This window comes from Plenodomus lingam, assembly GCF_022343315.1.
Source record: "Plenodomus lingam strain CAN1 chromosome Unknown contig_1, whole genome shotgun sequence".
NCBI lineage: Eukaryota > Fungi > Ascomycota > Dothideomycetes > Pleosporales > Leptosphaeriaceae > Plenodomus > Plenodomus lingam.
In genome coordinates this window covers 233,753-254,812 of record NW_027093927.1, presented here as the reverse complement: position 1 = coordinate 254,812, position 21,060 = coordinate 233,753, and the positions used below count along the sequence as shown (strand labels likewise).

Below are 21,060 nucleotides of genomic sequence, written 5' to 3'. Positions count from 1 at the left end.
CCACGACTTATACCTCACGTTCTTCAACAATCACGAATTTCCTTTGTCGCATAACGAAAACTAGAGAGGCTTTCCTGTTCATCACATCACGGAGCGGCATTGTTGCTACCGGTTCCTCAACCGGGGCTTTTCTATTGGGTTTAGAAATCATGGCGGGTAACTAAAAGCGAGAGCATCATGAGGACACGGTCAGCACAGCATTGGCCATTCAGCCACATTTTCATTTAATCCGTTGCGCATGCTCACTATTGAAGTGGCCAGGACATTGCGCTCTGCTCGGCGGCTATACCTACTCGTCCTTGTCTGGGACTCGAGAGGGCAAGCGCAGTCGTGGGTCATTTGACCCTTGGAAGAAGGAAACGTTGAGCTTGTTAGAGTGTGTTTCAATACAATATCGTTAATCTCTATTGGATGAACATGGGAGTGGCCATGGGACCGGCCATGGGACCTGATCAGTGGCAGGTGGGACGGCTGGGCTCGCCATTGTGTGTGACACTGATGAGGGCGTCTGCAAGGGCAGCACAGCTTTTCCAGATGCCCATCTGAACTTGATCCAATGAATCAATGAAAACATTCACATCCAATACTTTGACTCTCTCTCTGTCTCTCTCCAATGCTTGTGCTAAAGAAGACTTCGTGACCTGCAAAAAACGGGTCGTGGCCTGCTCAGTGTTGATGTGCCATCGCTTCATCTCATGCTGCACTTGGTCGCTACAGAAGCTACACAGTGCTGTGCACCATCTGTACGCTCCTAACCCCTCCATCCGTCCAGACTCTTGCATGACACCTTGCCCGCTTTTTGCCCAGCCTCCTCGTCGCCCTTATTGCCGTGCCGTTCCCACATTGATTGTTTCAAACTCAGCGACAAGTCGAGATGTCGCCGCTTCCAGAAGAGTGCCCATGTCTCATCCCGTTTCCAAAACCCCGGGCGCAAACATCATCGTCGTCCGTTGACCCCATGCCTCTTCCTATAGTGGTGGCTGGCGCCGCCTCCGCAGTCGTACGACATTAGGCTTGCAATAGGGCAGTGCTGGCCGGGGGATATTTTTGTGCTATGTATGGCGCAAGGATGGGCTTGCTGTGCAACGAGTATGTACGGGCAAAGTGATTGCATGCCAGATGTCATTGTGCTTTCATGTGCGAGTCAAGGAGGAAATGGGTGATACCGGTACTCTACAAAAGGAACTTCTGTAAGCGAGTGCCTAATATAGGGAATAGTGCAAAGAGAAAAGCTTCATATGCACGGAGTATCCGCTTATTTCGACTTTGCAGACCTGTTACCCTCATGGTGGTCAAAGTTCACTTGTGAGCCTAGACATCATTGTGTGTGCAGTCTTGTAGGAATTGGGGTAAAAGATGGGTACACACCTCCGATTGCCGCTACCGGTACGGGTCGGAGATCGAGCCCCACAGATCATCGGAATGCAGCGAGGCTTTCCTCAGCGCCAGGCCATCTATGTGTTGACAAGCTCTATCGCCAGATTTCGGAAGACCTTGCAGGTCAGCTGCTTGTTGTTCCAAGTTGAGCCCTGCACCACCGTCTTGTTATACTTTCCATCTCTACCGATTCTCTGCCACGATTGCCGTCACTACCGCGAATCTCACGTCCTGACCAAACTGTGCAGCGAAGCCTACGTATATGACTCTCATTAGGGTGTCTCATTCATTCGGCGGTGTTTCGGTCCACTGCAGTACTGCCCAGATATGACTTCCGGAGAAGGCTGTGTTCGTTCTCTAGGCACATGATATTTGTAGACGAGAACATGTCGAATCTACTTCTGTGCTTCGAATCCGACCATACATCTCTCTCCTCTCCCCTCCATCACCACATCCTCAACGCGCCGATGCCGCATACACCCAATCCTGTACCTAATTGCCCACTTCTCATGATTTCTTGCACTGCCCAGACTTTAGTTCTACTGAATTAGGGTGAAGGGGGGGGGGGGGGAAGCTCTTACGTAGTGGATAAGCTACGTAGGATAGTACATAATTGTAACAGCGCAGGAGACTAGTCAGATGAGTACTTACACCTTCTCCCCCGGTCGGGCAGGCAATGTCTATCTCTGTGCCCCCATTGGCATTGTAGATCAATTCACATTCTCCTCGAGAGACGTCTAGCCCCTTCAGTTGTCTCCGCTCACACTATGCCAGGCCAGGTGTTAGAATTTTACTTTAATAAGTTTCCATGCCTGACTTAACATACACAGAAAACATCTCGTTCGTCACGTCCCTACTTCTATTAGTGCTTTAAAAGGCTCGTTACGGGATCAATACATACTTGACAACTATGAAAGACGGGCATACCCACTCCATGGCTTGTACACCATGCTTGTCCACCGCCAGCTGCTACTGCCAGGGCCTATGCTAACACGGCAGTAATAAGAATAAGCTTCATGCTGATAGCTGGTAAGAACAGTGGGGTTGAGTGTGTAGAAGAGTTGCGAATACCTAATTTGTACTTTTCCGGTCTGGACAGGAGAGTGGCATGTTTATGTCTATACAAATATACTAGTAGATACTCGCCCAAGCTTTGATATGGATTGGCCGAGAGAGCCATGACAGAAATCTCGGGCTAGTATTAATAAGTATACGCAGTTACGGTAGCGTCGAAATTGGCGTGTTCACGTACCATATACTATGTACGCAGGACCTGACCGATGGGTTTGGCCATCAAAATAGTAAGTAAGCCTGGTCAACATAGTATGTAGCGAAACTATGACAGTATGAGGAGTATACACGTACGATGGTATGTACAGGCCAATGATTCACAGAGGAAAGGAGTAGGTTTCCCGGCCGATCGGTCCGACGACCATCAAAAGACACCGAGTAGGATCCATCTATGGTATATAGTTTCCATAGTGCCTTGACGCTTATTGTATTTCATTGCCTATGTGGACCTGTAAATATGATGAGCCACTCGCATCACTTGCGGCCTTTTCTCTAATTGAACATTCACCCTCTCAGGCTGCTTCAAATAGGCGCTAAGCTCTGTAGAGCTCTAGTCTGTCAGCTCCTTATCGCCAATGATTTATCAGTATTACATGCCAGACGCAAGAGTTTTTTCGTACCAAGGCTATTCACACTTGTACAGATTATGAAATGTTTACTTGTATTCAATAATAAAAACTTGTCTAAATAAAATGCCTTGATATCTTCACAGACATGTAACTATATGAATGATTATGACCGACCCGTACGTACGCGCTCCTCCTCCAAAGCTCACGGCCCTTCTCGACCCGCGATTACAAGCAGTCCAAAGCCACCTTCCGTGTCCCGCCATCCTCGCGCCCCAGCCTCCAAACCCCACCACCACAACCAGGATCAAGACTCCGGGGACCAGGAACACGGTTACCAAAATCTGCAGGTCAACCCTCCCTCGCCTACACCCGCAGAACCGCCGTCTCATTACTTCCACCTCGCTTCGCTCTTGACGAAAAGCGGGGGAGATGGGAAACCGGAGAACCTAGGTGTGTCGTGTCACGTATATGAAACTTGTTGATATGTAAGAGTGGGTAAGCGAGCTGTGCCCGCCTTTCTTCTATTCGAGCGATCTAGACGTCGAGGGCATGGACGGAGAGAGTGGGGATGGCGGATAGTGGTGGTGGCTCCACCGGAAGACGGCGTGCATGGACGGTACTGTATGTTACGCATCATCCAGGCTGCATGTGGCGTTGTGCGGATGATGGTTGGTGGAAGGTAATCGAGGCGGTTCACGTGTAGGTTGCTGAACGTTGAGTGGCACATGATGGCTGGCTGGCGGCTTCGGGAATTAGGAGGATTTTTTGCGGTGTGGCTTGCATGGAGGGTCGGGGAGTGTGTTTAGAATTTATGAATTGGGACTGACTGATGACATGGATGCTTGGCTTCCAGGGTCTTGGATGGTGATTTCTAAATACGGTTGGTTGTGTATCTGCCTTGGAATGATGAGCTGGCCATGCAGAGGGAAGTTGGTCGACTGTACTGTGTAACGAAATAGTATGGTATGCTCATGTACTACTATTGATACCTTGATGCTTCCTGCAATGACGTCTCGCTATGCCCACCCCACCTCTCTGCGACATCGTCCTTCACCTGACGCTCACCGCTTGAACTTTGAATTGCCGTGAACATGAAATATCGCCCACTGTTCTCTTGGCAGTCGTTCCATCAGGATCTCTCCTAGTATGGCCGTGGTATCATGGGAAGATGTCACCGCGGAGACCGTTTACATACCAGCTTCTTCATGTCCATGTCCACTTCACACTCTTCTCAGAGTATCCGAAATTGTAAGTTATTGGCGTGCGTACCAGACAGGGAAGTCATGGTTCAAGGGCTTCCTGGATATACTATTATGTAAGGAACCGACCGACCATAGTAGCTATATGTCAATTGTGCTACGCAGTTTTTATGGAACAGCTATCATCTGGCGGGAAAGAGATGCATATGAAAATTTACGTCAATATGTCGACGATGAGTGAAGATACATACTGGATATTATCATGTATTGCTAGCATCGCTTAGAGCTCCACAACCCAAGTGAGTCCAACTACAACGGCAAAATCTACCCAGCTCAAACGACGATCAATTGATGGTTGAAATGCTAGTCGTATTCTCCGCCATCCATGTTGTTTCAATCTTTCTTCGTCTGACCGAACCTCTAGCTAGTGCCTGAAACAGCCAGTTTCATCAAGTGGTCCATGAACGTTTGCAGACTGACGTCATCGGTAAAGATAGTCTGCGCGGTCTGAGCTACACCACCATAGCTGCCTGTAGTGTGCGTTGTCGAAGGGTTGAGCTTGGAAAGCAAGAAACGTGCCTGTGAACCACCAGCATCGCACACAATGAAACGCGGCAGTGGGAAGCGGTCCTGAATGAGTTCCTTGGCGTCCTCCTTTGGGGCTTCCAGGAGCGCTCGGAAGTTTTCGTACCCCTCCTGCTCTTGGTAACCAGCCTTTCGCCATTCAGCCATAGTTTCTCCATGGAAGATGAGAATGTGGAAGAACGTATCGAGGAGTAGGACGGTCTCGGGCTGAATGGAGCTCGAATCTAGTAGAACAGGTTGCCCGCCCTCGTGATCGAAGCCGTAGCTGTCGAGTGTTGGCTGAATCATAATGAGAGAATTGCTCACGTCCTCATGGTTGAGTACATGTCGATAGAATGCAGTTTCATCTGGTGAATTATTGAAGACTTGTAGGAACTGCGATCGTCGAAGATGGAACATGAACTGTGGGTACAGTGTGAAGTTCTTCTCGAGTCTGGAGTAATGTTAGTTATACGTTCAGTAAGATAATCACATATAACCTGCCTGAATGATGACGGATCATCTTTCCTATATTCTGCAAAGCGAGAGCACAGACGGATAAGCATTCGATCGACCCATCGCAGAACGTCTGGACCATCATCAACCTCGGCCTTGAAGACTGCTATTCTTGACATGAGCACAGCAGCAGCTTCTTGATCGAACGATTGGGCGATAGCAGGGTCGCCTGATGGCCCACTCAGGTTCCGAGCGACGGTGGTAACTCGAAGATGGTATTGACCAGCGGCGTGTTGGTAATATGTAAGGAATTGCATCATCGCCTTTTGAGGGCCCGCCTGCATTTGGTTTGGCCCACCCTGGCTGGCGATCTCGAAGTAGATACCGTAGGACGACTCAGGGTCGATACCGCACATCTTCCATGCGCATGTGTTTCCAATACCACATTCAGTCTCGCCGACTGAAACCGACTTTTTGTTAAGTGATACGGCGTGGCCGATGAGACCAGTGACCTTTAGCTCCTTGGTCGTGAGAACCTCAAGGTTCGCGTTAAAAGCCATGAGCAAGTTGTCCTCAGCATCCTTGTTGAAGACTCGTGCGAATGACTGCTTGTACATGGACGATGTAAAACTGTCGGTCAGGATCATATGTCCACCGGTTGTGTTGGCAAGGCCCCTCATCTCGAGTAGACCAACTTGATCGAGGCATCCGGCGAATATATCAACAATATGCCCATTGTGCGAAACGCGCTTCGCGAGGCCTTCGTAGAATTTCAGAGCCTTCTTGTAGTATTTAATGTTGTCGCGATCGATATCATGGTGCGAGCGCATGGGCTCTCGTAGCTCAGGCCCGACTACCATGCCGGGACCTTCTGTGGCTGGACCACCGCTGAACAGCATGATGCGCGCTCCCGTGTTCACGAATGGAGGCACTTCCAGAAGCCCTGCCGCTACACTCAATGCAACACCAGTACACCTCAGGGGACGTTTATCATTCGCAACTGGCCAGGGGTCCCTCTGCAGCTGCTCGAGAGCATTGGTCAACTGGAATTCGCATTGTGACACAGGGAGAATGAAGCGGGCGCCGGCCCCCCCTGGGGGCACAACTGGAGGCCGTCCAGGCTGCTGCTGAACATTTGGACGAGCACCTAGTTGTCCCAAGCCAAGCATATCCTGGACTTGCTTGGTGGAGTAGTCCTTGCTGCCGCGGAAGACGTATGACTTGGCGCATTCAGTGTAGCCAAGCTCGTGGACTTGCGTCTAGATTCATTAGAAGACGTAGCCATGTATCTCGATCCAAAGCACATACCATAGTGCCAAATGTGACCAGACCAACCAACGCATACTGTGGGAGCAGGCTCAGGCTCATGATGATGGAGTCCTTAAGCGCCTTCAAGCTGTCCTCCTCCTGGCAGGTATCTACAACAAAGATGAAGATGGGTGGGGTCTGAACTGGCTGGGGCAGTCGGTATTCGATGGTGGTGCTGTTAGGGTGCAGTTCCGGGGGTATCTGTTCTGCTGAGATGTCCTTGTAGTGCGGTGGCAGGTTGTTGCGCTGGAGACAAAAGGGACATATCCACACGCGGGCGCGCATATCAACCTGGCTGTACTCTTTTTAGCAAGCATGCAAGAGGAGCAATGGGTTGACTTTGTAACGTACCAGAAAGGATTGAGGACAGCCTTGCAGGGCGGCCGACAAGCAACAGGCGCATACTGAAGTAGAGGAGTATCCGTCTTCTCCTTCAAGGGTGTATACAGGGCGCCAATGGGTACTGGAATGGTCAACCATGCTATGAGAAGAGTTCTGCCCGATGCGCTTACCAACAAGGCGCGACGCTTCCTGCATCACATGTTAACATTCGACAATGGCAACAAGAGCCCCAGGCCTCTTACCATGCGTGAGCTAGGAAACGTGTTCCAGCTGAGGCGGATGCCATCTCTGTCCTCGATCTCGCTCCATTGATCCTTCAATGCCTCGAAGTCGGCCATGGTGGATTTGACGTCGAGTAGGCGTGGGAGGGTTGGTGGTGGGACCGAGGGCTGCCACAGCTTCAGTTGGCGGGGCGGTGTGGATAGTGGTAGGGACGAGTGTGCGAGGACAGATGTCGCGGCCAAAAGATGTCGGAGATGGAGGGCGACGTGGCCGCTGGAATGGAAGGCCTTCGCGCAGAGGCTAACAACGAAGACACAGAGTTGTTGCTGCTAACGCTTGTACAGCTTTGGGAGTCTGCGTCCAATGCGCGGGAGGGATATCATGGAGGCCACCTTGGAACAAACCAGACGCTAATCCCGACTCGGACTTAGCAAGCCCATCCGTGAGCCCGAGCGCTGGATGGAGTACAAAATTGCCAGAACTTCTCGCTCCCTCTCTTCCCTCATCTAAACACCGCCAGCTCTACAAAACACTACTTAACGGCAGCCTCAAGTCTTCCCTATGACGAGCCTGTTTTCGCGCTGCGCGTAGAGGAGACCAGACCCATGGCTGGGCACCCAATCTGGATTGACTCGTTCCGAGTGTACTGATAGATGGGGAATCAGCAGAGGTTACATAGATTATGCTACACAGTAGTACTCGCTCATGACAACTTTACTTTTTTTTTCCTGCACAAAAATGGGACTTTGGACCCACAATCTGTACATGGTTGTGACGACACCTCTGAAGGGGGAGAGGCAGTGATTGGTAGAGGAATGAAAGAATCTTTGCTTGACTTGCACAGGAACGAGCTTTTGGATCTACTCCTCAATGCTTGATGCCACGAAGTGAGTTCATTGCGTTTGCCTCACTCACTCGTGTCTTGTGTGGAACCTGGCGTTTATGATAGATGATGTGCTGTATAGCTACTATATAGGTAGCAAAGGGCTCATCCTTCAAAGAACCAAACTCGTTCCGTACTGCGCATGGCAGGCAATCCATCATGGCAGTGTGACTTGTGCATTGCGCAAACCTTACTATAGAAGTCTTAAGCCCGCCTGCATGTCAACGGAATAATACACAGAGTACCATAGACCCATACACAGTGGACTTTTAAAGTTCACACGGGCGATACGTCCATATCAGCTTAGCGCGTAACCTGGGTCTCGGCACGGCGCGTGGTCGACTTTGATGATACACTTCTTGTGCCTCCAACAACGACGTCAGCCTGAACCATTTAGCCCATAGCACGGAGCCCATCCAGCAGCTCTACCGTACCCTCGCCGCCGACCGACCTCTTACCACGCCTTCTTCGCCCTCTCTCCGGTGCCCGCATCGTCACCCCCACCGCTCAGCTGCCCCGCCATCCTCTTCACTCTCCCCCCTCTGCAAGGCAACGCTTCTTTGCGCGCCGCCTCGACACGGCCGCTACTGCGCCTGTACACCAAGGACTTGGATATCAGGCTGTGCCCAAGCCTTTTCTTTCTTTTTGGGGGGACGCACCCATCATCTCCAGGCTGATTGGGAGCTCTTCCCGCCGCGCAGCAGCCCGCCATGTCTGTGTCAATTGAAGAGCTCGATGCCACCGTGCGCACCTTCTATGAGGGTCGCGGGGATATTGTATGTGCAGCCCGATTTGCCTTGTGCATTAGTGTACACGCAGGCTAATACACAGTCTTCATTAGCAAAAACAAGCTCAGGCTACTTTGAATCAGGTAGGACAAGACATGTCCGTTTACTCGGCTTGTAGGATAGCTGACAACTGCTTAGTTCAAAGAGAATCCGGATGCCTGGCTTCTAGTGGACAAGATCCTGTCCGATGCGCAGTACCCGCAGACAAAGTGTAGGCAACAGCCCGGCCCGAGACTGGACAGAGGCGGTGCTAACTTTGGGAACAGATCTCGGGCTTCAAGTACTTGACAATGTCATCATGACTAGATGGAAGGTGCTTCCCCGCGACCAGTGTCAAGGGATCCGAAACTTCATCGTCAATTTTATCATCCAGCTATCCAACAACGATGACAGTCGCCGCACAGATCGCACCCTACTACACAAACTGAACCTCACACTCGTATCCGTCCTCAAGCAGGAGTGGCCGCACCACTGGCCCACGTTCATCAACGAGATCATCTCATCTTGCCATAGTAGCTTAGGGATTTGCGAGAACAACATGGTCATCCTCCGATTACTGTCCGAGGAAGTCTTTGACTACTCGGAGGAACAGATGACATCGGCGAAGCGGAAGGAGCTCAAACAAAGCATGTGTGATGAGTTCACTTCGATTTACCAACTCTGCTCTGAGGTGCTGCGGACCGCGACCGAAGCTTCCCTCATCAAAGCGACGCTGGAGACACTACTCCGCTTCCTCAACTGGATCCCTTTGGGCTACATCTTCGAGACCCCGCCCAGTGGCCAGAGCTTGATCGAGACGCTACGCAGCCGCTTCCTCGAAGTGCCGGACTTCCGCAACATCACGCTCAAGTGTCTCACTGAGATCGCAGGTCTGCACACAGAACCTGCTTACGACGATAAGCTCGTACAGATGTTCACAGAGACTCTGACCGCCATCTCGAAAATCATCCCCCTGTCGTTAGATCTGAAGAGCACATACTCCTCGAGCAACAGTCGGGATCAGGAATTCGTGCTCAATCTCGCACTCTTCCTTACCAACTTTTTCACCATGCATCTGAACGTCATCGAAAATTTAATGAACAGGGACTTCTTGACCCATGGCCACTTCTATCTCATTCGAATAAGTCAGATCGATGACCGCGAAATCTTCAAGATCTGTTTGGAATATTGGACAAAGCTCGTATCCGAGCTCTATGATGAGATGCAGGCACTTCCCATTACGGATCTGAACCCCCTCTTGAACATGAACATTCCCGGCAACGGTGCACGAGAGCTCGCAAATTATCCTTTGCGAAAGAACAAATACACCGAGATCTTGTCGAATCTACGCACAGTGATGATCGAGAAGATGGTCCGGCCCGAGGAAGTGCTCATTGTGGAGAACGATGAGGGCGAAATTGTGCGCGAATTTGTCAAAGAGAGCGACACCATTCAACTCTACAAGTCTACTCGAGAATGTCTGGTCTTCCTTACACACTTGGATGTCAATGACACTGAGCAAATCATGTCTGAGAAGCTGGCACGTCAAGTTGACGGAACTGAGTGGTCATGGGCGAATTGCAATACCCTTTGCTGGGCTATTGGATCCATCTCCGGTGCTATGAACGAAGAGACCGAGAAGCGCTTCTTGGTCACTGTGATTAAAGATTTACTAGGTCTGACCGAGATGAAGCGTGGGAAAGACAACAAGGCCGTTGTCGCCAGTAACATCATGTACATTGTCGGGCAATATCCTCGATTCCTCAAGGCTCATTGGAAGTTTTTGAAGACTGTAGTCAATAAGCTCTTCGAGTTCATGCATGAAACCCACGAGGGTGTTCAGGACATGGCATGCGACACTTTCATCAAGATTGCGAACAAGTGTAGACGGCATTTCGTCGCGTTACAGCCAGGGGAGACGGAGCCTTTCATCGACGAAATAGTGCGCAACTTGAGAAAGATCACCGCTGACCTCACGCCTCAACAAATTCACACTTTTTATGAGGCTTGCGGTTACATGATCAGTGCTCAGGGGCAAAAGGGAATGCAGGAGCGGCTGATAAATGATCTCATGGCGCTACCCAACTCGGCTGTAAGTTCCTCATGTATAGTACTTACATAAATGCCATCTGACATTATCACAGTGGGACAATATCATTGCTCAAGCCAATCAGAACCCGGCATGTCTTCAAGATGCGGAGGTCATCAAGATCGTGGGCAACATCATGAAGACGAATGTTGCAGCATGTGGCTCGATCGGATCATACTTCTACCCCCAAATTGGACGGATATACTTCGACATGTTGACAATGTATCGTGCGAGCTCACAGCTTATTGACGAGGCGGTTCAGCGGGATGGTATGTGAAGTTTCAATATTTCGGTATATCAAATAGACTAACTGGTGCAGGAAACATTGCTACTAAGATGCCTAAAGTGCGCGGTCTGCGTACGATTAAGAAGGAAATCCTCAAGCTCATCAACACCTACGTTGAGAAGGCTGATGACCTCGAGATGATTCACAACAATATCGTTCCAAAGCTATTGGAGGCTGTCCTCATCGACTACAAGAATAACGTTCCAGATGCCCGTGAAGCAGAAGTACTGAACGTCATGACCACGATCATCAACAAGCTACATGTACGTTGGAGACCCAAGTTATCCAAACATAATGATTGAGCCTGCACAACTCTCACAGGACCGATGGCTAACATACATACAGAGCATGATGGAAGACCAGATAATCAACATCATGGACAGTGTTTTCGAGTGCACACTAGATATGATCAACAAGGACTTCTCCGAGTATCCCGAACACCGTGTGGAATTCTTCAAGCTCTTACGAACGATCAACCTCCGCTGCTTCCCGGCACTACTACGACTGGATGCGCGCTCATTCAAGTTCGTCATCGATTCGTGCATGTGGGCCAGTAAGCACGATAACCGGGAAGTCGAGAGTGCTGGTCTGTCCATGTGCTTCGAACTCGTGTCCAATATGGCCGACACGGACCCGCAGACTTGCAACACATTCTTCCAAACCTTCTTCACGACTATTCTTCAAGATGTGTTCTTCGTCGTCACCGATAGCGATCATAAAGCTGGATTCAAGGCGCAGTCCATGTTGCTCGCGAAGATGTTTTGGCTAGTCGACTCAGACAAGCTGCAGGGCCCGATCTACACATCTCCTGACATGGCGCCAGCAGGAACGTCCAATCGCGAATTCCTGCGCAATTTCGTTGGCAACCTCCTGGCCACTGCTTTCCCCAACCTTCAGACGTATGTGATCTTGGATGCACCAAAGCCTCAATACTGACTGCTGCTAGTGCGCAAATTGCCTCTTTCATCGATGGCCTGTTCGCCACCAACTCTGATCTCAACCGATTCAAGGTTATTCTCAGAGACTTCCTCATCTCGTTGAAGGAATTTTCAGGCGACAACGCCGAGTTGTTTGCAGAAGAGCGTGAGCAGGCGGCCAAGACGGCCAAAGAGCAAGAACGAGAACGAGCGATGAAGGTCGGTGGACTGCTGAAGCCGTCAGAGATGGACGATGACGAGCTGTGACTGGATGTCGAACTGGGTACGAATGTTGCGACACGCACGCCGTACGATGCTTGGTCCTCGCTGCATCAAGCAAGCAACAGTGAGGGTGTGGGTGATTTGGACGGGTGGGCGGCCTATGGAATATGATGGGCAGGCGAGGGAGGCTGAGCTGTTGTTGGGGTTGTGCATTTGCTTGGAGTAGGCCATGTGCGCTGCGTACTAGCATTCGACGACAAGAGCCGATCTTGTAGAGGTGGTCTCGAGCCAATAGACAGACGTCTAGCATTTTCATTTGATGCGTAGAAACACCGCTGGCAACACCGCTGGCCTGGCGAGTAGCTTGCTTGCGCTGGAAGTAAAAAAAAGTATAGGATAGTAGCATACGCACAAAGATGGGCAGTCTGTGAGCGCCTCGATGGCGAGCCAAAGCAAGGGGCGTGGTGTGTGTATATATAGCAGGTATATACATGACCAGCTCTACACAGCATGTACCTTTCTTCCCCCGGCCGTTCCATGTGATTGTGCCCCTACCACCACGGGGCAGGGGGTGTGAATTGTGGTGGTGGTAGTGGTGGTAGTGGTAACTCTAGTGAGTGCATGCTTGTTCAGCATGACGGCGATTTGGCCAGAAGAAGTTCTGCCTTTTGTTGCCGTCATGATCCTTCACAGCCCATGCACCCCCACTTGGGGCCACAGCTTCTGCGCGATCTAAAGTCCAGTACAAGCAAGCTACGCCAAGCATTAGTGGTGGCCACTTGACTGTGTGCCCTGCTTTTTTTCTTCCTTTTCTTTTCTTTTCTTTTTGGGTAGTGGTGAAGTAGATACCTAGTATGTACTGTACGTACTCTGTCCAATGTCCATGGCTCCATGGCTCTGGTGGTGGTGCGGCTAAGCTGCCTAGTCTGGCATAACGTTCGCGGCTGCCGTGCCGGAAACCACCTAGTCTCGCCTCCCACGACAGCAGCGAATTCTTCGATTGGGAAGGGCGAGGGCGAGGGCGAGGGCGTTCCGGGCAAGGCCCCCTCCCCTCCTCATCTTTGGAGCATTACCATACCGTACTCTACTACTACTGTACCCTACCGTGAACATAGCCAGCCAGCCAGCCCACTTGCGACGTTGGCCCATTTCCCCGTCGTCCACCCCTGCCCCCCTCCTCCTCCTCCTCCTCCTCCTCCTTATCCACCCACACCCCCCTGTTGCCGATCTAACGACTTCAGCGCCAGAGCAACTACTGAGCCCGTGGCAGCTACGCGACATCTCATTCGCCCGTTTCTTTCATCGTCTCAACGACATGGTGGGCACACTGCTCCTCAGCCAACGTATGCAGATTCTCGTCACCCTCTTGTCATGAGCCCTCGGCTTCACAGCAAAACCTGTCCCCTCCATCTGGTACCTACTTGCAAAAGCCAGTTGCTAACACCCAAATTCGGTCAGGTCCAAAGCGAGCCGCTTGATCGAACCGTCTGATACGCCGGGACGGGGGGGGAACTCAGTACAACGCTACAAGCCCCGACTGACTGAGGACTCTCTACATCTCGACTTCTCTTTCATCTGCGCGCCTCCGTTTCTGGGCATTTACCGAGGAGCCTCAGACTCCCTCGTGTTTTTTTTCCTGTACCTACTTCTTGCCGAATTGGCGCCCCCCTGCCTACTGCGCACCTGTCATAGCGGGACCTCTATGGTTAGATCTGCACGGTGACCAGGCTAGCATCCGTCGCTTGTGCATCATCATCCTACGCATTACTGTCAAGGCTCGAGAAAGACCGCTGTAGGCTCCTCTCACACTTGGTGACACAATGTACGTCTTCTCTCCTTATGGAGACACTTCATCCCCAACCGCTGGTGGTGCTGAGGAAGACGGCTTCATCGACAAGTCTGGCATCAAAAGAAGACACGACTGACTCAGCACGATTCTCCAGGAAGTTCGGAAAGCATATCCAGAAGCGGCAGCTGGAAATTCCAGAATATGCCGCCAGTTTCGTCGACTACAAAGCGCTCAAGAAGGTCTTGAACTCTAATAGCGTGTCTCTGAGCAACGGCTGATGGTCCGCTCTAGCTTATCAAGAAGCTTAGTGCTACTCCAATACTACCACCGCAAGGCGACAGTAGCCATGGACATGATGCATTAGACCCGCAAACGTCCTTGCAGGCGAACAAGGCTACATTCTTCTTTCGAGTGGTACGCACAGAAACAATACGTCATGCCAGGATGCCCAACTGACAGATCACCCAGGAACGCGAGCTGGAAAAGGTCAACACCTTTTACCTCCAAAAAGAGGCAGAGGTAAGCACAGCCGCGTCTGAAAATTGGATATTTCTCACAGTGCGTGCAGTTGCGCCTCCGCTTGACTACCCTTCTCGACAAAAAGAGGGTCATGCAACAGCATCCCCACTCGGTTTCAAAAACTTCTTCACGGTATGTCGCTCTTGAAGAGGGACTAAAGCAATTTAGCACGGATCTCAACAAACTAGAGGTGATTGGCTCACGTGCACTGAAGAGTTGCTGGAACTAATCCGAGCCAGCAATTTGTCGAAGTAAACGAGACAGCCTTTTCCAAAATCCTGAAGAAGGTTTGAACACTCCATCACTTCCACCAATCAGCATGCTAACTCTTGCAGTGGGACAAAACTTCAAAGGTAGACTTCCACGTCGCCAGCACACCGTCACCGCGACTAACTTGGATTTTTAGTCAAGAGAGAAGCAATTATATCTCTCGCGCGCTGTTGAAGTCCAGCCATGCTTCAATCGAGAAGTCATCAGCACTCTTTCCGATCAAGCCACCCAGGCATTGCTCGACTTCTCCGGTTGGGCCGAGGGAGAGGGAGTGCAAGCGCCGCACCCCACTGCTGAACCACGCGTTTCTGAACCCGCCTTTGAAGCGAAACTGGAGCTGGACAATCAATTTGTACAGGCGATTAATACAGCAAATCAGAGCAAGATCGAAGAATGTCTTGCTCGACTGTCGACCCTCCCGGATGCGCGCGATCACGTCTCTCGAGCATTCCTTAGCACAGTCGCAGAGGCCCCTGAATCTGCCCTGAAGATTCTGCTGGACTCAAACCTTGTCAATCTCGGGCAAGAAGATGAGATCAATGAACGCAACTGTCTGCATAAGGCAGCGATCAGTGGACGTATCGAGGTGTTGAAGCTTGGCCTGTCCAGTCAAGTAGATGTGCACGCGACTGATGTCTATGGTCGGATACCACTGCATTATGCATGCATGCACGGCTATGTGGAACTGGTTCAAGAACTCATCGACGCTGCGCCAGAGACCGTCAACTATCGCGACCAGGACAGCTTTACTCCGCTTATACACGCCATTGTTCACTCGCAGCTCGCCTGCGTCGAGACATTACTCTCAAGGGGTGCTGATCTTACCCGATTAGGACCTGGAGAGCATGTGCCGCTCAACCTCGCTTGCCAGTATGCCTCACTTGAGATACTGGAGCTGCTTTTGCAACGATCGTCCGAGATGATATCCGATGCCGAAGGGCTCTTCCCGCAGCATTTGGTCGCACGATCCGGGAAAACACCGCAGTCGTTACTCATGCTCCAGAAATATGGTGCCAACCTGGACCAGCCCGACAAACTATATCAATGGACGCCGCTATTCCATGCTGCTAGCGAAGGCCATGTCGAATGTCTTCAAACGCTGCTCGATTGTGGAGTCGATGTGGATATCGTAGACGAAAAAGGCTTGTCCGCCATGTACTATGCAACATGGGAAGGACATTTAGAATGCATGAAACTACTTGCTTCCGTGGGTCGCGGGATTGGACTCAAGTTACAAAAGCAGGTGTCACCGCAGATGGCTGGTCAAATGTCGAGCTCAATGCCTGCGCCCATGGACTTGGAACATGACGCGGATGGTATCCCCGAATTCATCCTACCGCCACCCATCATCCCGTTTCGAAGATATGGACACAATTTCCTCGACACGAAAACATTTGTTGTCATCAGCTTCGAAAAAGTTGGCAAAGATGCATTCAGGTTCTATGACGAGTCCAAATACCCGGCTGCAAGACTTACCATATCCTCCAAGAGTTCTGATCTGATCCCAAGGAACATTCTCTTACCAATTCAAGACGAGTTCAAGGTCATCTCATTCCAGATTGAGAATCTTGACAGTTTCTCCATCGACTTCGATGTCTATCCGACCATCGGTTCAAAAGTCATCGCACGCAGCGTTGCATCGTCCAAAGTCTTTACCGAGCTGTCGAAGAGCACTGGGCGATGGCATCTCGAGTTATTCGATCCCAGGCTACGGTCTATTGGTCGTGTCACTTTTGACTTTCAGGTGGTGAAGCCATTCCATGGTATTCCATTGGAGATTACGCACTTCGCAACGTATTGGAAGGCTACAAGTCAACTTGACTCGCAGCCACACACCTTGATCACTGGTTCAAGTCTATCTGGCGAGTATGTGCGCTTGTTTGTACAATTGACAGCTGATGGTATACCTGTGCTACATCCGAGGTGGAAAATCAATCACCAGGGACTCGAAGTTCCCGTCAATATACTCACCTATGCACAGTTTGCGGACATCGGCGCCCACCAAAATGCAGCGTCTGCTAGTCAACTCGCAGAAGCTTTCCTAAAGGACGAATCGATCAGCATACCCACAATCTACCAGGCGCTGGCGGCATCATTCATCACATTGGAAGACGCTCTGGCACTCCTGCCGACACACATCCATGTAGAACTACATGTGTTGTTTCCCTCAAGGCTCGATGAGGAACGGCTTAAGCTTGGCCCAACACATGATATGAACACCTTCGCAGACCGAATACTGTCTGTGGTCTTCGAGCATGCACGTGTGCTGAGAAAGCGTGGAGCGGGTGAGATTGATGGAACGCTACGCAGTGTGCTGTTCAGCTCCTTCAACCAGGACATATGCACAGTGATCAACTGGAAGCAGCCGAATTGTAAGCAGACTTGCCAAATTCTATCCTTCCGATGCTAATATTCGCCTAGATCCAGTCCTTTTGTGTAACGAACTTGGTGCAGACAGCTCACAATCACCCTCTGGCAACACGCATATCGTTCAGAGCAGCGGAAGAACTACCATCTCGGTCAAAGAAGCCGTACAAATTGCGAGAGATAACAACTTTATGGGCTTGATATGTAGCTCTCGTCTGCTCGTAAGTGAACTAAAGGTACACGGCCTGTGCCAGGCTAACAAGGACTAGTCCCTTGCACCAGCCCTAATCGAATCGATCAAGACGGCCGGCCTCGTTCTCGTAACAGATATCTCAGACTCTCCGGCCGACGCTGGCGTACAGCAAGATGCTCATATTGCTCAACCCCGTCAACAAAAGACGCCAGATGGGGTCGACGGTTACTTGAAGGGCAATGGCGTGCTTTGCTTCAATGAGACTGTGGATATGTAGAGCAAGAGACCGAAAAGTGAGGGAGCGGGGTTTGTGGGTGCTCAAACGTGGGTTGTCCTTCTTCACACCAGGGAGAATGGTATCCCGCATGCGTTCCATAGCTGTAGCCCTTGCTTGGAGCCCGGAACATGATGGTGATGACAGCTCAGGTGATGGAAAGCACAAAACAGCCTTAGATAGAGGAGAAATAGATGTCGATGGGATTAGTAGATGTATGGCGTTGTGGATAGTTTTCTTGGAGATAGGCAGGACCGTGGTTGTATCGTTGATAAGACAGGAGGCATCATGATTTTGATTGACTCTGATGTTTGATGAAAAGATACCCTTGTTACAGTCTTTTGTTGGCCTTTGCCGAGGTCTTTGGGGAGTTTGGTCAGTTGAGAGTGTATATATATACATATATCTCGGACGCGGTGATAGATTAGGAGACCATTATACCCACGTGTGCAAGTATAACAAATGCGTAATTGACAATTAATCAGTGTGGCTTTCATGTGCCAGCTCCACACCAATGTACCGGGTACCGGTATGGTCGCAAAATACAGCTGCAAGGGTCTCTCTGCGTCTTTGCCGTTCCGACATGCGCTAACTAGAGCATGACCCTGAGAAAATGTCGAACGACATCATCTACAGCCATGGCGCGCCCGCCCGAACAGCCTTTCCCCACACACGGTCGTTCTGCTTAGATTTAGGCGTGGCTTTCTGAACTCTCCTTCTACTGTCAACATGCACGTATAATGTCGGCTATCAATGTCTTCACACCCTTCCTGCGACGCTCGTGGTTGTGCCGAGCATGTCTCCGATCGCAGCGCCAGGCAATACCCCAACGACCGAGCCCGTGGCAACAGCGCTCGTCATTCGCACAGCAGAGGGCGACCTTCGCCAGCAGAGCAGCAAGCGAGGCGCAATCTGCAGTCAAATTCACCACCAAAGCTTTCAGCAAGAGTAGCAGGAGAAAGCGAAGGCTGCTGATTGTTGGGGGTACAATAGCGCTTGGTGCTGGGGTGGTCACAATCAACGATGACGCGAAACATGCATATGTGGCAGCGCAGCGTAGTTACAGGGTGTTGACTACGCTAATACTGAACATCCAAGAGTACGGCGATTGTACAGCCCTATGATCGACTGCTCAGTAGCTAATGTACTACGCTCATAGCTACCGCACCACACTCAAGCGCGATACCGACCCAGACTACCCTGAACAATTGAAGGCCTGCCACCTACGATGCGCAAAGCGAACCTTGAGAACACTGGAGAAGAATGGCTCCATCTTCATCAAGCTGGGACAACATTTGAGCAGCATGAATTACCTCCTTCCCAACGAGTGGTGCGATACCTTCATTCCATTGCAGGACCAATGTCCGATATCGTCCTTTGAGTCTATACGAGAGATGGTAAAAATGGACACGGGCCATGAGTTGGCAGAATACTTCTCTGAATTCGAGGAATTGCCCATAGGAGCAGCCTCTTTGGCGCAGGTGCATCGTGCAACAGTTCGCGAGACAGGGCAGAAAGTCGCAGTCAAGGTACAACACCCGGCGCTAGATGAGTGGGCAAAACTGGACTTGGCCTTGACGAGCTTCTCTTTTACTACGCTGAAACGCTGGTTCCCGGAGTACGATCTCACTTGGCTGTCTGAGGAGATGCAAGCTTCTCTTCCGCAAGAACTCGACTTCGCACGCGAAGGCCAAAATGCTATTCGCGCGCGCGAATACTTCTCACACGTTCACGATGTGCCAGTTGTAATCCCAAGAGTAATCTGGGCGAAGAGACGGATACTGGTGATGGAGTACATTTCAGGCTTCCGGACAGACGACCTCAAGAGTCTGGATGCTCACGGTATCGACCGGGATGAAGTGTCCGCAGCGCTGGCTAGAATTTTTAATGAGATGATCTTCGGTAGAGACGCACCACTGCATTGCGATCCACACGGTGGCAACATTTCGATTCGATACAATCCCAAACGGAAAGGAGCCAATTTCGACGTGGTTCTATACGACCATGGACTATATCGCGATATCCCCCTGCAACTGAGGAGAAATTACGCAAAGCTTTGGCTTGCGGTACTGGACGCTGATGAGACTGGCATGCGCAAATATGCGCACGAAGTAGCTGGCATTGGCGAAGAGCATTTTCCACTCTTTGCCTCTGCAATCACGGGCCGCGACTACACGGTACTAGCCAGGAAGGAGGCAGGCACAGGAGGCGTCATGACATCTCGGACCAGCGAGGAGAAAAAGGTTATTGGGGATGCGCTTGGAGAGGGGCTGCTGGAAAACTTGATTCATCTTTTAGGACAGGTACCGAGAGTGATCTTGCTTATCCTCAAGACGAATGATTTGAGTAAGCCATCTCCTTTGCTGCGACCAAACAGACAAGGTTGCTAACTTGCCCCGAGCACGCTCCCTAGACGAGGGTCTACACACCCGCCAAGGGCCCATGCGTACCTTCTTGATCCTAGCACGCTACGCATCACGCACAGTGTACGAAGAACAACTCGATAACATACGTGGAAGTTTGCTGTGGCCGAGAAATTTCTTCATTTGGCTCAGTGCATGGTCCAGGCATATGCGTGTTGAGCTACAGCTCGGCTCCTACGAGACGTATCTAAAGCTAAGAGCGATGCTCGGATTCCGGAAAATGGAGCTGAAAGACAGCTTTCGGGAGTAGAGGCATGGTAACTAGAATTCAGTGGCACGGTGTTGAACTTTTGATGCAGCACGTTTGTAGAGTGTAGATGTTTGTGTGGGGTGTGAGACTCTGAAGGTCGACGATGATATATGAGTCTTTGCTCCGATTACTCTCACTTTGAAGTCATGATGATGCCTGTGCTAGCTGATTTGTTTAGAGACGTGCCGTCTGGTACCGGTTCACATATGTGTGCCGAAACGCACCTTGGTTGTCAAGGCACATGGAATTCCAACGTGAACGGGTCGAGTGGTGCTGATATTTGCTTGAATGACATGTATTGCTTATTGAAATTTCAATCAGAACCAAAAGAGCTGCCAGGATTCCATGATTTCTCCCCAAAGCATTCGTCTCGCGTGAGTTGGTTCGTGGTCTACTTTGCCCATGGACTAGGTGGTCTGTGCCCCACCACGCTAATTAAGCGACTTCAGAAATCGAAATTCGGGCGACCGACTTGACTTCACGAACTTCAAGCCCGTACTTCGCACCTCATCGTCGACTAACTCCATAGCGAAGACTTCTGTCAGTACGTATTCAAATCCTTGGAGATGTTGCAGACCGCCCGCAATTGGTCCTGATTGGCATTGTTATAATCGCTGTGACACCACGCGCAGCTCCTCGAGATTGGAGATAGACACATGCTAACAAGACTCTGTGCAGAAAATGGCCCCCTCCGCAAAGACCT

General features: G+C 50.7%; 8 protein-coding genes across 8 annotated transcripts; 6 read left to right on the top strand and 2 right to left on the bottom strand.

The window, feature by feature from the left end:
• Positions 1-3,182: 3,182 nt before the first annotated feature.
• IAQ61_000075 (uncharacterized protein) lies at positions 3,183-3,431 on the top strand (the record flags this gene model as incomplete). Its single annotated transcript, XM_066094522.1, has 1 exon — positions 3,183-3,431. The coding sequence occupies one exon, from the start codon at positions 3,183-3,185 to the stop codon at positions 3,429-3,431; it is 249 nt and encodes an 82-aa protein (XP_065955375.1).
• A 565-nt stretch (positions 3,432-3,996) lies between these two features.
• IAQ61_000074 (uncharacterized protein) lies at positions 3,997-4,493 on the bottom strand (the record flags this gene model as incomplete). The annotated part of the gene is made up of 4 exons (XM_066094521.1): positions 3,997-4,130; positions 4,213-4,235; positions 4,287-4,316; positions 4,468-4,493. 4 exons carry the CDS (start codon positions 4,491-4,493, stop codon positions 3,997-3,999), a joined length of 213 nt encoding a protein of 70 aa, XP_065955374.1.
• A 143-nt stretch (positions 4,494-4,636) lies between these two features.
• Positions 4,637-7,224, bottom strand: SEC23 (GTPase-activating protein S23; the record flags this gene model as incomplete). Its single annotated transcript, XM_066094520.1, has 6 exons — positions 4,637-5,234; positions 5,285-6,495; positions 6,545-6,839; positions 6,896-7,007; positions 7,057-7,075; positions 7,129-7,224. 6 exons carry the CDS (start codon positions 7,222-7,224, stop codon positions 4,637-4,639), a joined length of 2,331 nt encoding a protein of 776 aa, XP_065955373.1.
• A 129-nt stretch (positions 7,225-7,353) lies between these two features.
• On the top strand, positions 7,354-7,539 carry IAQ61_000072 (uncharacterized protein; the record flags this gene model as incomplete). Its single annotated transcript, XM_066094519.1, has 1 exon — positions 7,354-7,539. The coding sequence occupies one exon, from the start codon at positions 7,354-7,356 to the stop codon at positions 7,537-7,539; it is 186 nt and encodes a 61-aa protein (XP_065955372.1).
• Positions 7,540-8,194: 655 nt separating this feature from the next.
• Positions 8,195-13,040, top strand: XPO1 (Exportin-1). The gene is made up of 8 exons (XM_003835169.2): positions 8,195-8,767; positions 8,833-8,862; positions 8,918-8,990; positions 9,046-10,850; positions 10,903-11,116; positions 11,167-11,396; positions 11,479-12,032; positions 12,080-13,040. The coding sequence occupies exons 1-8, from the start codon at positions 8,702-8,704 to the stop codon at positions 12,315-12,317; spliced, it is 3,210 nt and encodes a 1,069-aa protein (XP_003835217.1). The 5' UTR covers positions 8,195-8,701; the 3' UTR covers positions 12,318-13,040.
• Positions 13,041-14,111: 1,071 nt separating this feature from the next.
• Positions 14,112-17,687, top strand: IAQ61_000070 (uncharacterized protein; the record flags this gene model as incomplete). Its single annotated transcript, XM_066094518.1, has 9 exons — positions 14,112-14,300; positions 14,353-14,475; positions 14,530-14,580; positions 14,630-14,770; positions 14,820-14,867; positions 14,916-14,933; positions 14,987-17,222; positions 17,272-17,438; positions 17,487-17,687. The coding sequence occupies 9 exons, from the start codon at positions 14,112-14,114 to the stop codon at positions 17,685-17,687; spliced, it is 3,174 nt and encodes a 1,057-aa protein (XP_065955371.1).
• A 737-nt stretch (positions 17,688-18,424) lies between these two features.
• On the top strand, positions 18,425-20,357 carry IAQ61_000069 (uncharacterized protein; the record flags this gene model as incomplete). The annotated part of the gene is made up of 3 exons (XM_003835167.1): positions 18,425-18,783; positions 18,844-20,030; positions 20,086-20,357. The coding sequence occupies 3 exons, from the start codon at positions 18,425-18,427 to the stop codon at positions 20,355-20,357; spliced, it is 1,818 nt and encodes a 605-aa protein (XP_003835215.1).
• A 110-nt stretch (positions 20,358-20,467) lies between these two features.
• Positions 20,468-20,833, top strand: IAQ61_000068 (uncharacterized protein; the record flags this gene model as incomplete). Its single annotated transcript, XM_066094517.1, has 1 exon — positions 20,468-20,833. The coding sequence occupies one exon, from the start codon at positions 20,468-20,470 to the stop codon at positions 20,831-20,833; it is 366 nt and encodes a 121-aa protein (XP_065955370.1).
• Positions 20,834-21,060: the final 227 nt, after the last annotated feature.

Bases quoted from the DNA above. Each gene is read 5' to 3' on its own strand.
- XPO1 (XM_003835169.2), top strand. From the start codon at position 8,702: ATGTCTGTGTCAATTGAAGAGCTCGATGCCACCGTGCGCACCTTCTAT. The intron at 8,768-8,832 runs GTATGTGCAGCC...AGTCTTCATTAG, and splicing joins ATGAGGGTCGCGGGGATATT to CAAAAACAAGCTCAGGCTAC. The intron at 10,851-10,902 runs GTAAGTTCCTCA...ACATTATCACAG, and splicing joins TGGCGCTACCCAACTCGGCT to TGGGACAATATCATTGCTCA.